The following is a 16,674-nucleotide window of genomic DNA, read 5'->3' on the forward strand; positions in this document are numbered from 1 at the left end:
AGCCTTGACATAACGATGCTCCGGCCCCTGTATTGCCCGTCATTACGTGCAGAGCGATCTCGCTCTGCGCAGTAATGATAGCGGGGTGCTGCAGCGGCGATCCCGGCGATCTGACATCTTATCCCCTATGCTTTGGATAGGGGATAAGATGTCTAGGGGCGGAGTACCCCTTTAAGGGCTTAAACCTGTGCAGTGGAAAAGATGACCAGTTGCCAATAGCAACAAATCAGATCGTTGCTTTCATTTTTCAAAGCCTTTATTAAAATGAAAGAAGCGATCTGATGCTTTGGGCAACTGGTCAACTTTTTCTCTGTACAGGTTTTGATGGATCCTCCTCAGTGTTCTGCTGAAGGTATTTGCTATTGAAGCATTTTCCTATCATTTGTTACAAATGACTGGAGTCTCAAATTCCAACAGCAACGTTCCACAAGCTGTGGTAAGACTACAACTCCCGTCATGGTGGGAGTTGTAGCTCTGCAACAGCAAGTGAGCCCCAGCCTGACACAGGATTATACAGAATCAAGTACGCATGCGCTGTAGGAAGTCGCTGAGTAATTAGGTCTTGCGCGTTGAGGCGTCTCTCTGCGCACGCTCAGTAGAGCCAGCCGGGGGTTGTCGGGCATGCTCAGTAGACGGGGTTTCGTCAGTTCAGAACGGTGACCCGGTGGGGCTGCGGCTCTGAGTGTAACATACGGTTATGTCTGACTCCGAGGACTATTCTTCCTCTGACGACGAGGACTACGTCCCCTCAGGTGGGAGCACTACTGCAGTGTGCGTCATACACGCAGCCATTGTGGGACCAGAAGTCCCAGCAGCAAGAGGCACATGACTGCACTCTTATTGTCCATTAAGGACTTCCTATGGCTCCAGTGTTTGCTGGTATATTAAGATTCTCTTGGTTGCCCATAGCAACCAGTCACAGTTCAGCCTTTGTATGAGAAACGCAGGCTGAGCTGTGATTGGTTGCTATGGGCAACACAAAAATCTCATAACCGCTCATCTCTTTTGGAAACACATTGTATTGCTTCTTCCTCATCACTTGTTATTACTCTATTTCAGTGTTTCCCAACCAGGGTGCCTCCAGCTATTGGAAAACTACAACTCCCAGCATGCCCGGACAGCCGAAGGCTGTCCGGGCATGCTGGGAGTTGTAGTTTTGCAACAGATAGGTTGATGAGCTAGGACCAAGAACCCTTGCATTAAATTCTGTGGCACTCGGGGCGCAATTTTTAATAGTGTGTATGCGGATGTACCAATTTTGCATATAATATTTGTTGTTGTTATTAATAATAATATTTTTATTATATATATATATATATATATATATATATATATATATATATATATATATATATATAATTTTTTTTTTTTTTTTTTTTTTTTATTGGTTTGCCCATGTACAAATCTTAGGTTATGTTTACGTTGCCGGCATGCTCCGCTAAAGGATTGTTCCATTTGGAAAGGCTGGGGGTTGAGCTGAGAAAAAAAAAAATAGTGCATGCCTGATCCCTGAAATAACGGACGCCCGATGGACCCCATTCAAGTCGTTGGGATCCGTCAGGACCAAGCGATGTCTGTTGCGAAAATGGTTCTTTCCGGCTCATTTGTTTGGCAGCGAAAAGACCCTGAACAGGTTGAAGCATGGTGGCAATGTAAAGGGCATAAGTATTTGATCACTTAGGTGCTGTACCAATCAGCGGCATGGGGGCTGTCAATGCATGCTGGGAGTTGTAGTGTTCTAACAGCTGGAGGCGGACTGGTTGGGGAACACTTTCTTATGTCATGAGAGGGAGCCTGGGACAACTGGGTCTGACCAAAAGTTGCTGCGATGCCCCTGTCTCATTGCCTTAAAGGAGTTATGCGCTGCCCTGCAGTTCGGAGCTCAGCTCACAGTGTCCGGAGTTCATTACTCCGAACGCTGTGTGCGGGCTTCCGTGTTCGCGGCCGCCGGGCGTGACGTCTCGCCCGGCCCCTTTGTGGCGTCTCGCCCCCGGCCCCTTTGTGGCGTCTCGCCCCCGGCCCCTTTGTGGCGTCTCGCCCCCGGCCCCTTTGTGGCGTCTCGCCCCCGGCCCCTTTGTGGCGTCTCGCCCCCGGCCCCTTTGTGGCGTCTCGCCCCCGGCCCCTTTGTGGCGTCTCGCCCCCGGCCCCTTTGTGGCGTCTCGCCCCCGGCCCCTTTGTGGCGTCTCGCCCCCGGCCCCTTTGTGGCGTCTCGCCCCCGGCCCCTTTGTGGCGTCTCGCCCCCGGCCCCTTTGTGGCGTCTCGCCCCCGGCCCCTTTGTGGCGTCTCGCCCCCGGCCCCTTTGTGGCGTCTCGCCCCCGGCCCCCTCGTGAAGTCTCGCCCCCGGCCCCCTCGTGAAGTCTCGCCCCCGGCCCCCTCGTGAAGTCTCGCCCCCGGCCCCCTCGTGAAGTCTCGCCCCCGGCCCCCTCGTGAAGTCTCGCCCCCGGCCCCCTCGTGAAGTCTCGCCCCCGGCCCCCTCGTGAAGTCTCGCCCCCGGCCCCCTCGTGAAGTCTCGCCCCCGGCCCCCTCGTGAAGTCTCGCCCCCGGCCCCCTCGTGAAGTCTCGCCCCCGGCCCCCTCGTGAAGTCTCGCCCCCGGCCCCCTCGTGAAGTCTCGCCCCCGGCCCCCTCGTGAAGTCTCGCCCCCGGCCCCCTCGTGAAGTCTCGCCCCCGGCCCCCTCGTGAAGTCACGCCCGGCCCCCTCGTGAAGTCGCGCCCCCTTCCCATAGACTTTCATTGAGGGGGCCAGGCGTGACATCACGAGACGCGAACATGGAAGCCCGCACACAGCGTTCGGAGTAATGAACTCCGGACGCTGTGAGCCGAGCTCCGAACTGCAGGGCAGCGCACAACCCCTTTAAAGGGGTACTCTGGTGGAATTATTATTATTTTTTTTTTTCAACTGGTGCCAGAAAGTTGAACAGATTTGTAAATGACTTCTATTAAAAAATCTTTACCTTTCCAGTACTTATTAGCAGCTGTATGCTACAGAGGAAATTCTTTTCTTTTTCAATTCCTTTTTGTCTTGTCCACAGTGCTCTCTGCTGACACCTGATGCCCGTATCAGGAACTGTCCAGAGCAGGGGAAAAAATCCCCATAGCAAACCTATACTGCTCTGGACAGTTCCTGACACGGACAGAGGTGTCAGCAGAGAGCACTGTGGACAACACAAAAAAGAAAATAATTTCCTCTGTAGCATACAGCTGCTAATAAGTACTGAAAGGATTGGGATGTTTTAATAGGAGTAATTTACAAATCTGTTTAACTTTCTGGCACCAGTTCATAAAGTTTTTTTTACCGGGGTACCCCTTTGGTCAGGGGAAAGAGTTTATCACGGTTACAAATCTGGCTAGATTGCATGTGGTCAAGTGACTGATGCAAATAATTACTTTTTACTATGTCATAGTAGGAAGCGGAGATGAATGAATAAATTAGTTGACAGTACGAATAACCTGCAATGAACACATAACAAGAGGTTTTGTGTCTTAGGAGGAGAATACAGTGAAGATGATGTGAATGAATTGGAGAAGGAAGATGATGATGAAGAACAAGAGGATGGAGAAGAAAAAGTGTCTCTTAAAAAAAAGAATAAAAAGAAAGAAAAAAATTCTATTTTAGCAAGGTAAGCAGACAACAAACTGCTCCATGATACATGCAGGCCATCAGGACATGCTGCTATTTGTAGCCCCACACTAGGTTAAAAGATGCATATAAGCAAATCCTGTACTTAAAGGGGTATTCCAGGCCAAAACTTTTTTTTGTATATCAACTGGCTCCGGAAAGTTAAACAGATTTGTAAATTACTTCTATTAAAAAATCTTAATCCTTCCAATAGTTATTAGCTTCTGAAGTTGAGTTGTTGTTTTCTGTCTAACTGCTCTCTGATGACTCACGTCCCGGGAGCTGTGCAGTTCCTATGGGGATATTCTCCCATCATGCACAGCTCCCGGGACGTGACATCATCATTGAGCAGTTAGACAGAAAACTTCAGAAGCTAATAACTATTGGAAGGATTAAGATTTTTTAATAGAAGTAACTTACAAATCTGTTTAACTTTCCGGAGCCAGTTGATATATATAAAAAAAGGTTTTGCCTGGAATACCCCTTTAAGTGGAGGTCAAGAGCCATTGGTTCTGTGTCCACTGAAATCCAGGTATAGAAACCTTTGGCACTGCAGATGTGGACTAGAACTCTCAATGACAGTCAGCCATAATGCTGCCAAATCCATATGGGAGATGCAGTCCAAAACATCAGCAATGCCGAAGGTTGCCCATGCTTGCTGTAGACCAGAAGCAGGCAGGTCTCCAGCATAAACAGGGCATCTTCTTGCGCCTTCCTTTAGGCCATCCAGGCTGGAAAGGAGCGGTAGTCTGCACTGCTGTGTATGTGGCATGGGAATATGGTTAGATGAGTATTTTGTGAGGGCAGCACTATGTGGGCACTAATAAAGGGACCTGTCATCCGTTTTATGCTGCCCAAACCAGAGACAACATAAAACAGGTGCAGGCAGAATAATGTTGCCACACTATGAATTATTCTAACACACTCTGGCTTTTTAGAGTAATCCTAGTTTAAAAATGCCACCAGGACCAGGGTAATTAGTCATGGGGACGGGTCCTGGAGATCGCTTCCTACCTGGCCAGCCTGAGTGGCGCAATTGCCCCTATCTGTCTAAACAGGATTTTTAAACTTTGATTACTCTAAAAAGCCCCAGCATATCAGGGAAATTCATAATGTCACAGCATAGCGCTGCTTCTATTAGTCTAATTCTACATGCGGCTTAGGCAGCAACATGTTTCCTTTAATGTTAAGAGCTCTGTGGGAGCGTTATACTTGGAGCCACTGTACCCCCCTGCTCTTCCTTGTCATGTCCCCCCGTCTGTCTATGTGAGTATCTTATTGGCGTGAATAAAGCCTGAAGAAAGAATTTACTGATGAGTGGCCGGTTTCTATTCTTTTCTTGATTCCATTGATGTGATACTGCTGAATACACCTTTAGCCTGAGCCCCACTAACACACCCTTAGCAAGAACCAATATACAAAAAGCCCCTATCCAGATACCTCCAGCAGTGGAGGATCCGCAGTGCCGAACGGACATCCTCTTCATATTTTGTATTACCGTATATACTCGAGTATAAGCAGAGGCCCCTAATTTCACCCCAAAAACCCAGGAAAAGTTATTGACTCGACTATAGCCTAGGGTGAGAAATACATCATCCCCCCCTGTCATCATCCAGACCCTTGTTATTAACACCATCATCATCATCACCCTGTCATCATCTCCCCTTCATCATTACCCTGTCATCATCCCCCCCTTCATCATTACCCTGTCATCATCCCACACCCCCCCTTCATCATCACCGCCTGTCATCATCCTCTTGTCATCATCCCACACCCCCCCTTCATCATCACCGCATGTCATCATCCCACACCCCCCCCTGTCATCATCACCGCCTGTCATCATCCCCCCTTCATTATCACCGCCTGTCATCATCCTCCTGTCATCATCCCACACCCCCCCTTCATGTTCACCGCCTGTCATCATCCCAACCCCCCTTCATCATCACCGCCTGTCATCATCCCAACCCCCCCTTCATCATCACCGCCTGTCATCATCCCACACCCCCCCCCCCCCCTTCATCATCACCGCCTGTCATCATCCCACACCCCCCCTTCATCATCACCGCCTGTCATCATCCCACACCCCCCCCTTCATCATCACCGCCTGTCATCATCCCACACCCCCCCCCCCCTTCATCATCACCGCCTGTCATCATCCCACACCCCCCCCTTCATCATCACCGCCTGTCATCATCCCACACCCCCCCCCTTCATCATCCCCCCTTTGTCATTATCCCACACCCCCCCTTCATCATCACCGCTTGTCAATGTCTGATTTAACAGTGGTCTTCAACCTGCGGACCTCCAAATGTTCCAAAACTGGGAGTTGTAGTTATGAAACATCTGGAGGTCCGCAGGTTGAAGACTACTGCGGCCTTCGACATCATCCAGACCCCCCTCTTTAGTTTTGTACTCACCTCCGCTCGGCAGGACGTTAGGGTGCGCTGGTCCGGGCCATCTGTGCTGCAGGGACCGTCCGGTGGGGAGGGATAGTCGTTCCGGGCTGTCCATCTTCACCGGGGGGGGGGGGCTATCCCTCCCCACCGGACGGTCCCTGCAACACAGATGGCCCGGACCAGCGCACCCTAATGTCCCGCCGAGCGGAGGTGAGTACAAAACTAAAGGGTGTGAGTGGGGGGGGGGGGGGGGCTGGGTCTGGATGATGTCGAAGGCTGCAGTGGTCCTGTGGACCTCCAGATGTTTCAAAACTACAACTCCCAGCATGTCCAGCATTGCTGGGAGTTGTAGTTTTGAAACATCTGGAGGTCCGCAGGTTGAAGACCACTGAGGGCGGAGAGTTCACTCGAGTATAAGCCGAGGGGGTGTTTTCAGCACGAAAAATCATACTGAAAAACTCGGCTTATACTCTAGTATATACGGTATACTTGGTGCATTTATTTTGTTAGCCTCTGTGGACATTTACTGTCGCAGGCATGCTTTTAAAGGGGTACTCCACTGGAAAACATTTTCTTTTAAATCAACTGGTGCCAGAAAGTAAACAGATTTGTAAATTACTTCTATTAAATGGGCACTGTCATGAAATAAAAAAATTGATATGTTGTAGTACTTAAGTACTACAACATATCTCTAATATAGTTTAATAAAAAAAAGTGATTTTAAACCAGTTTAAAATCACTTTTAAATTTGGCCACTAGGGGTCGCCCTCCTAATGGCCGAATGCATTCAGCAGTGACGTCACTACAGAATTTCGTCTCATTTGAGCCTGGCAAATGAGTCGAAATTCAGTCACTGTGGTGCTCGCTCCCGCCTGTCAATCAAACAGGCGAGAGCGAGCACAGTGAAATCCAGGGCTGCGCATTGGCTCCCTGGACTCTCACACTGGCCGCCTCCCTGCTGCATATTCTCCCTGCAACAGGGAGGCACATGGCTCTTACCTCTCCTTACAGCCGCGGCTCCAGTGGGGATACGCCGCACCTCACAGCTGTGCCCAGTCATTACCGGGTGGAGCGCGTTATATGGAGAGGGGGGTGCCATTTACAGGAGGGCCCATCTCACACTGAGCAACAAGCGTGTGCTTGGCTTCCTGTCATGCTCCTACACTCTGGTAACTCTCTCTATGGTTCTGGAGGACTTTCAATCCTCCAGAAACATAGAGACAGTTTCCAGAGTGTACGGGCATGACAGGAAGCCGGGCACATGCTTGTTGCTTGCTACGGACCCCCGCTCATGGTCCGGCACTGGTGAGGGGGGGGGGGGGGGGCGGCGATATTGGTCGGGGGCTGGGTGTCTTCCAACACAGGGTGCCTCCAGTTGTTTCAACACTACAACTCCCAGAATGCCCTGACAGCAAATAGATGTCAGGGTATGCTGGGAGTTGTAGTGGTGAAACAGCTGGAGGCACCCTGTCAGGAGAACTAAGGGCGGAAGTCGGCCCCCAACAAGCATCAGTGACGTGGTGCCTGCTGGGGAAGTCTGCCTGGTAGTGAGCACACTACCAGGCAGACAAAATGCCATTTTTAAGATAATAAAAAAAAAATAAAGGCAGGGAGGGGGTTAGGGATAGATGGGCAATAGGCAGGGACAGAAAAATAAAAAAAAAAAAAAGAGGATGGTGGGAGCTACCCTTTAAACAAATCCCAATCCTTCCAGTGCTTATCAGCTGCCCAAAATTTCCTTTCTGTCTGACCATAGTGCTCTGTGCTGACACCTCCTTCCATGTCAGGAACTGTCCAGAGCAGGAGCAAATCCCCATAGCAAACCTCTTTTGCTCTGGACAGTTCCTGACATGGACAGAGGTGTCAGCAGAGAGCACTGTGGTCAGGCAGAAAGGAAATTCAAAAAGAAATGAACTTCCAGTGGATTATACAGCAGCGGATAAATACTGGAAGGATTGGGATTTTTAAATAGAAGTAATTTGCAAATCTATAACTTTCTGGAAAAAGTTGATTTTTAAGAAAATGTTTTCCAGTGGAGTACCCCTTTAAAGGAGTACTGCAGCAAAAAATTAATTATCCCCTATTCACAGGATAGGTGATAAATGTTAGATTGCGGATTGGGTCTCTTTGGTGCTCTTATTGCGAATGAATGGAGCAACCACCGACCCCAGCACATGCTCCTCTAAGAGAGCCAGGGCCCTACAGAAGATCAGGGGGGTCCCAGCAGTCAGACGCCCTATGCAGTATCCCTTTGAGCACTATGGGAGTACCCTAGTATGTTATAGTTATTTTGTGGACACCATTGCTGATATGAGGGAAATCTGCTAAGGCCAATTATTTTTAGTTGCCAATATATTTTTGTATAACTGTTGGGGACACTGCCTGGGAGGCTTTTTGTTGGGGCACTGATCTTGTTGCTGTTTGGGACCATTATGGCTTGGAACACTGTGAGCCACTTATTACTCTCGGGGGCACTAGATGTACATAATTATTTTCTGTGGTTCTAGTTTTAGCTGCAATAACTATTAGGAGCACAATCTGTTCATATTTTGGAGGGAATGCACTGTGTCCACAGGCAGCGTTTCACTCCGGTCGCTCATTGAAATACATTAGATACGGGACCGCATACGTCAGCGTGCGGTTCCCCCGCCCCCGACTCTCCGCCCCCCTCTCCCCAGCCGTATACGGTCCCGTATCTTAAGAAACGTAGTGTGCATGCACCCTTAATGAGTCTTATTTTCTTGTTTTTTTCTTCCCACAGAAAACGGAAAAAAGGTGTGCTGTCCTTGAACTCAGAAGAAGGCCAAGTAGAAAAGGACAAAGATGGTGAAGCTGAAGAGGAGGATTTAGGGCCCCTTGATGAGTTAAAAAAACAGAAATTGGAAGAGGCAAAAAAGAAAAGAGAAGAAGACCTATGGTCAAGTTTCCTTTCTGATGTGGGAAAACCTCCAAAAAGCCAGCTTACTGTTCCTGTAGCCCAGAATAACCGGGTAACTTTTGTTTACTTATTCCTGCAAGGGGTACAGTCTATGAATGAACATAAACAATTCTGAAATATTTGTATTTTATACTAGGGTACATTCACATGTGCATATTTAGCTGCAGATGTTTTGTTGCTGATTTTGTTACATATTGACTTCAGTGGGTAGCACAATAGGCAGCAAAATGGATGTTCTTCCAAATGTCATATTGCCTATATTTTCCTTTTTAAAAGGGTTTATCGGTTATCTATTGCAAGTAAAACATGGCTGACAAGTGTGGCACCGTTTTTGATAGAAGGCAGTTGTGTATTGCTATGTATAAAGCCTTTAAAGAGGTTTTGTAACTTCAATTTTATTTATCCTCTACTACCCACATTCAACTCCAACCCCCGCGATCTTTAGAATGGTGCCCCGATTCCTTTATTTTGAATGGAGCAGCGAGTCAGCAAGTGCACTGCTGCTCCATTCAGTGTCTATGGAGCCGCTAGAGCAGGGGTTTAAAACTCCCGGCCCGCGAGCCATTTGCAGCCTGCGGAACGAAATTTTGCGGCCCGCACCAGGGATGTGCAATTTGTATTGCCCAATGCCCGGGACGTGCAGTTCCGGGCGCCGGGCAGGTGACTTCTTCAGGCATTTATCCCTGCTTCGGGCAGGCAGTGCTAAATGCCGGAAGACTTCACACAAGACTTGATGGGGGCGCATCATCTGCGTTCGCGATCAAAACGCCCCGTCCAATTGAGCCCATTACCATCACTTACCCGCCCTCCTCCCCCCCTGTCACCGGTTGGCTGGCCAGCGCGTGTCTGATGAGGGATTTCGCGCAAGTGTCGTCCCTTCGCAGACCCGCGCAGGAGGACGTCAGTGATGTCACCCGTCAGGCCGCCGGCTGAGAGGAGAAGTGCAGCACAGGACAGTTAAGTGTGTGTGTGTGTGTGTGTGTCGGGGGGGGGGGGTCGGACACAATGCTACCTTCCTAATGTGGGGAAATTGCAACCTTCCTAACGTGGGGAAACTGCTGCCTACCTAATGCTCCCCCCCCCAGAAGTAGCACCCCCCCCATCATCCGTCAGCTTGTTCTATTACCACAGGAGGGTAGGGGGAATGGGGAGGGGGGTTGCTGGTGGATGAGGTGAGGGGCGCATGATGAGGGCATTGTATGTGAGGGGCGCATGGTGGGGGCATTGTATGTGAGGGGCGCATAATGGGGACATTATATGTGAGGGGCACATGATGGGGGCTTTGTATGTGAGGGGCGCATGATGGGGCATTGTATGTGAGGGGCGCATGGTGGGGGCTTTGTATGTGAGGGGCGCATGGTGGGGGCATTGTATGTGAGGGGCACATGATGGTGGCATTGTATGTGAGGGGCACATGATGGTGGCATTGTATGTGAGGGGCGCATGATGGGGCATTGTATGTGAGGGGCGCATGGTGGGGGCTTTGTATGTGAGGGGCGCATGGTGGGGGCTTTGTATGTGAGGGGCGCATGGTGGGGGCATTGTATGTGAGTGGCACATGATGGTGGCATTGTATGTGAGGGGCACATGATGGGGGCATTGTATGTGAGGGGCGCATGGTGGGGGCATTGTATGTGAGGGGCACATGATGGTGGCATTATATGTGAGAGGCACATCAGGGGTGTGGAAAAAAAAAAAAAAATACTTGTCCAAGGGACTAAAGCGGAACAAAATCTACTTGTCCCTCAAGAAAATCTACTTGTCCTGGTTGATGAAATAATTTCAACCAAAATAGTACGATCCCCCCCACTAGACCACCAGGGATGGATAGGAGATTCCTTTAGACACTGCTGACAGCGGTGATCTAATGGTTAATAGGTGATCGCAGTATGCCAGGATATTAGTGGGGGGAGAGCTCTCTCCTTTTACACCCGAGCCAAGCCCAGAAAAGTCTAGATGTAACTTTTTGATCACCTTATAAAAAATTTCTCATATGAAGTGACCAAAAATTAGCAATTCTGGACAATTCTTTTACATTTACACCGTTCACCGTACGGTTTAATTAACATCATATTTTAATAGCCTGGACATTTCCACATGCAGCGATACGACTTATGTTTATTTTTGTACATTATTTTTATTTAAAGAAAATTGGAAACTTTTATTAGTAAGGGGGCTTATTCACATATATACGCACTTTTTAAAATATTTTAATCACTATTTTTCAGTCTCAATAGGGACTTATGTGTTACTGGGGGGGGGGGGGGGTTCTGCTTCTCCAGTTTATGTGCTGCATTTTGTGTCAGAAAATGCTGGAAGTTGCATTTAGTTACTAGATAACTACAACTCCCAGCATGCCCTGATACAGCCTATGGTTCTGTGGGTGTTGCAGCGTGTTGCACTGTATAGTAGGACAGTTAAGGTTATTGTGGGACATGCTGGGAGTTGTAGTTTTGGTTTGTGTCAGCTGCAGAGCCATAGGATGTGTCAAGGAATACTGAGAATTGCAGTTAGTAACTACAACACCCAGCATGCCCTGATGTAGCCTATGGCTCTGCAGCTGACCCGAACCAAAACTACAACTCCCAGCATGTTACACTTTATAGTTCTACAGTTTAGGTTATGGTGTAACATGCTGGGAGTTGTAGTTTTGGTTCGGGCATGTTTGTGTGCATCCGTGGGGCTCTTGGTTGGCGGGTGAGTATGAAGGGGGCAGGATTCTGGGGGGGAAATTTAGTGCGGGTGCCACTAAAAATAAATAAAATTAGATGGCACAACTGCCCTAATGCCCGACGTGACAGTCCGCTCCTATCCAAAACATTCATGCATACACACATCATACATGCACCAGCCACTGCCCCCATATCATACATACACACACCCGCCACTGCCCCCCCACATCATACATACATCATACATATACACACATCACACATAGACATCATACACACAGTATACATTACATACACATCATACACACATCATACACACATCATACATTACATACACTCACACCATACATATACACCATACATATGCACACATCATACATACACCTGCCGCTGCCCACCCCACATCATACATCACATACACACATCACACTTAGACATTATACACACATCATACATTACATACACATCACACATAGACATCATACACACATACACTCACACCATACATATCCACCAGTGTTTCCCAACCAGGGTGCCTCCAGCTGTTGCAAAACTACAACTCCCAGCATGCCCAGGGCATGCTGGGAGTTGTAGTTTTGCAACAGCTGGAGGCACCCTGGTTGGGAAACACTGATATACACCATACATATGCACACATCATACATACACCTGCCGCTGCCCCCCCATCATACATTACATACACACATCACACATACACTCACACCATACATATACAACCACTCTTCCTGCCACCGCCTGCATTCTCGGCCTCCTCACCTGATCCGCCATGAGTGGACATCAGAGCTATAGTCCCGGCCGGTGTGAGGTGAGATTTCCGTCCTCTCCTCTCTCCCCTCCCCCCTGCTCTGTGTTTTCCCCGTGCAAACAAGCAACCGCCCCGTGGTGGATTAGGTCCTGTCTAGACAGAGCAGGGCAGGGGGAGGGATAGAGCTGAGTGTGGGGGATGGAGCTGTGCACGGAGCTGTCTACATCCTCTCTCTCACCCTGCTGTGTCTTCTGAGCTCCGTCCATTCTCCGGGAGGGGAGATAAGGGGGCTCTGCAGTCAGCTGGAGACCGCTGCCCCCTCCATACACCCTGAGGGTCGGTGTGAGGTGTAGACTTCCATTGGCTCCTGCGCCTCACACCGGCATTAAAGAAAAATAAGGGAGAAGTCTGTCTGTCCCTGCTAGCCCGATACAGGGCTAAATCTATAAACAATTCACCTGCCCTGCACCCAAAACTACTTGTCCCGGGCGTCGGGCTATAGGATTTCCACATCCCTGCACATGATGGGGGCATTGTATGTGAGGGGCACATGATGGGGGCATTGTATGTGAGGGGCACATGATGGGGGCATTGTATGTGAGGGGCGCATGGTGGGGGCATTGTATGTGAGGGGCACATGATGGGGGCATTGTATGTGAGGGGCGCATAATGGGGACATTGTATGTGAGGGGCGCATGATGGGGCATTGTATGTGAGGGGCGCATGGTGGGGGCTTTGTATGTGAGGGGCGCATGGTGGGGGCATTGTATGTGAGGGGCGCATGGTGGGGGCATTGTATGTGAGGGGCGCATGGTGGGGGCATTGTATGTGAGGGGCGCATGGTGGGGGCATTATATGTGAGGGGTGCATGCGGCCCAGCCTCACCCAGCCGCTACCTCCAGTGGCCCCAGATAATTTGAGTTTGAGACCCCTGCCTTATTGGCTTTACCCATGTCAGTGCAAAAATTGACCTGAGGTGTGGATTTCAGATCTGCAGTATAAAAATTTTTGTAGCGCAGAAACACTTTATTTACTGCTGATTTTCCTTATTGACTTTAATGGTGAAGTCAAAAACCTTAACTGCACAGTGATGCAGATTTTGCTGCGGTAACACTACAGATCTGCTACAAAATTGGAAGATTTTTACATTAATTTTTTAATATAATTTATATAATCTGCACTTAAAATGGTACTCTGCCCCTAGACATCTTCTTCTCTATCCAAAGGATAGGGAATCAGATGTCTGATCGCGGGGGTCCTGACATCTCTTCTGCAGCACACCTGTTCATGAGCTGCACGGAGCGAAGATCGCTCCGTGGCTGATGACAGGCAATACAGGGGCCGTGGTATCGTGATGTCACGGCTCCGCCCCCTCGTGACATCACGCTCCCGCGTCATGGCACCTCAGCGATCAGACAGCTTATCCCCTATCCTTTGGATAGGGAATACGATGTCTAGGGGTGGAGTACCCTTTAAATCACCAAATTTAGTGTGGATTTCAGTGTGGAAATGCTGTACTTTTATTTATTTTTTTTGTGGTTTGTCTATATATTATACACACTCACCAAGTCCTACAGAGCCATTTGTTTCATTCTAGTTTTATTACTCTGATTTGGTCTTGTGGTCACTTTCCAAATCTTCCAGTACCTTATTGTTACAACAGAAGATCAGACTCTGACCTCCTGTGGACTACAGGATGACATAGTCACCTACCAAATCCTCTCCTATGTGCTCCCAGCCCCCCCCCCCCCCCCCCCAATATCCGTCTGCTATCTCTGTGGGATCAGGTTATATAGTAGTTATACACTTTCCCCAGGACTGTGTTCACACATTGCATTTCTTGCTGCTTTTTCATTTTTTTGCTGTGCCTTCCCCCAAATCCTGACAAAAATAGAGATTGTACAGCACTTGTGCAAAATATGGCAAAAATGTGTAATTTTTGACATGTTTTAGAAAAATCGGTGCAAAAACAGCCAAGGCAGCATTTGCACTTTGCAAGCTTATTAGGGGTACAGCACCTCATTACTATATGTGTTTTTGGAATTTGCATAATCGTCAAAAAACGCTCAATTTTTACTATGATTTTGGTCATTCGAGGCAAATAATGCATGCAATAATTAACTGCTGTACTGCTAAATAGTTGAAACATGTGAACATAGCCTATAGTGCAATTAAAAAAAATGCTGTCAAATTTTAACATGAGAACACAGCCTAAAGATGTCACATTTTTATAAAACACCTAAATTTTGATTATAGGTTGTGATTTATAGGTATTTCTCTCAAAAACCCATACCAGCCACAACAAAAAGAGGTAAGGGGATATACAAGAACCTCAGAGGCCATCGCATGTTGAAGGCAGCATCAACGTACGATGCTTTTGTATGTCGGGGGCCATCGCATAAACAGCTATCCGGCAGCACAGACTGCTTCAGCTGCCACCGGATAGCCGTTTACGGTGCTCCGTACTGACGATCACTTGCCTGTCGTCGGGGCTCCGGCGCATCCTCTTCAGGATCCTCTGTATCGTCGGTGCCCTCCATCAACGTCATCACGTCACTGCGCACGCCGTCCCGTCATCCAATAGGAGCGACGTGATGGCGGCGACGGAAAGCGCGGATGCCGGGGAAGCAGAGGCCTTGCCGGAGCGTCGGGGACACCTCGGGGACGCGGCGACAGCGATGGACGGCGACATCCAGGGCAGCGGTGACGGTCCGGAGCGGCGGGGACAGGTGAGTACAACTTCCTCTATCAGTGGTTTACAAACTGCGGACCTCCAGATGTTGCAAAACTACAACACCCAGCATGCCCGGACAGCCAACGGCTGTCCGGGCATGCTGGGGGTTGTAGTTTTGCAACATCTGGAGGTCCGCAGGTTGTAGACCACTGTCCTATACTTTACATTGCGCGGATCCCTCAACATGCGATGGTTTCAACAAACGATGGTCCGTTTGGAACGGATTACCATCGTATGTTGAGGGATCACTGTATAAGCAAAAAAGAAATAAATAGAATAAATAAACCAACAGTGGAACTGATACAAAGGGAAACTATAATGGAAAGATTGAAACCTTTTTCTGTATTTTGGATGCACTCCTGATTTTGGCTAAGCATGTTGACCAAAATGAGGACCAAAGACTGTGTGTGAACCCAGACATTTTTTGTGTGAGAAAATTGTGCCAGTTTAAATGCAGATTTCTTCTAGACTTGCAGTTGAGGATGTATAAATGTGAAAAAAAATTCAATTTGAAATCCCCAGTGGTGGATTTGACTTCAGTTCTGTATTTTTTTTTTTTTTGCAACAAAATCTGTAACATTGCAACGTCACTCAATGTTCACACAGATAAAATGACTGGGGGAGATTTATCACAAACTGTCTTGAGGAAAAATTGCAGAGTTGCCCACAGCAACCTATCAGATTGCTTCTTTCATTTTTTTAGAGGCCTTTTTAAAAATGAAAGAAACAATCTGATTGGTTGCTATGGGCAAGTCAGCAACTTTTCCTCTAGAGAGGTTTAGATAAATCTCCCACTACTTTTTTTTTTTTTTTTTTGTGTGCATGGTTTTGGGATGGGGAGTCTGAAAAACTGACATGTCACTACTTTTGGGTTCTGCCTGTAAGCAGCATGGTTCTTTCCTATTGAAATCAATGGGAGAGCTCAAAAAACACTTGTGCATTATTTTAAAGAAGTTTATTGCATGTTGGCCTGGTTTCTGGCACAGAACTGTGCCTAAAAGTGCATTTTTTTACTGCCGTAAAAAAAGAAAGGAAAAAAAAATAAAAAAAAATAAAACTGCTCCAAAAAAAGCTGAAAAATCTTTTTATACATGGGGTTTTGTCCATCTGAACTGTGCACTGTAATCCGCCACTTATTCTCTATTTGCATCAGGAAATTCCCAGTGGATATGACGTATGTGAAATCAACCTTAGAGCTTTGGTTCAAAGTATACCAAGTTTTACCTAGTTACATATGTTATCTCATTTCAACATTATTCATTTTCTGTTTATATTTAGCAGGCGGAAGAAAAAGACAAAGATTCTAACAAGTCTTTAAAAGAGGATTCTCAAACAAAGAATGACTGTAAAAAACTTACTATTACTAAAGTGTTTGACTTTGCTGGGGAAGAAGTCAGGTAAGAAATTCCATGGTTTGCTTGGTTACATTTAATAAGCGGTGATTTTATAGACAGACAGACAGTTTATGTGATTGCAACCCAAAATTCTAGATGTGTAAACAAAACATAAGGGCATGTTTGCATGGCTAATAGCTGTGTGTCTGTCTCCACA

General features: G+C 47.9%; 1 protein-coding gene across 2 annotated transcripts in view; it reads left to right on the forward strand.

Annotated features, from left to right (window-relative positions):
- Positions 1–570: 570 nt before the first annotated feature.
- The window catches only part of CFDP1 (craniofacial development protein 1), a 38,954-nt gene continuing 22,850 nt past the window's right edge, over positions 571–16,674 (forward strand). The window contains exons 1-4 of one of the 2 annotated variants that reach the window (XM_056526403.1): positions 571–752; positions 3,486–3,618; positions 8,775–9,003; positions 16,405–16,520. In XM_056526403.1, the coding sequence (XP_056382378.1) occupies positions 698–752; positions 3,486–3,618; positions 8,775–9,003; positions 16,405–16,520 (533 nt within the window). In that variant the 5' untranslated portion in view covers positions 571–697. Of the gene's footprint in view, positions 753–3,485; positions 3,619–8,774; positions 9,004–16,401; positions 16,521–16,674 lie in introns of both variants that reach the window. The other variant, XM_056526401.1, reaches the window with a different exon arrangement.

This window comes from Hyla sarda, chromosome 6 (genome assembly GCF_029499605.1).
Source record: "Hyla sarda isolate aHylSar1 chromosome 6, aHylSar1.hap1, whole genome shotgun sequence".
Classification (NCBI taxonomy): Eukaryota; Metazoa; Chordata; class Amphibia; order Anura; family Hylidae; genus Hyla; species Hyla sarda.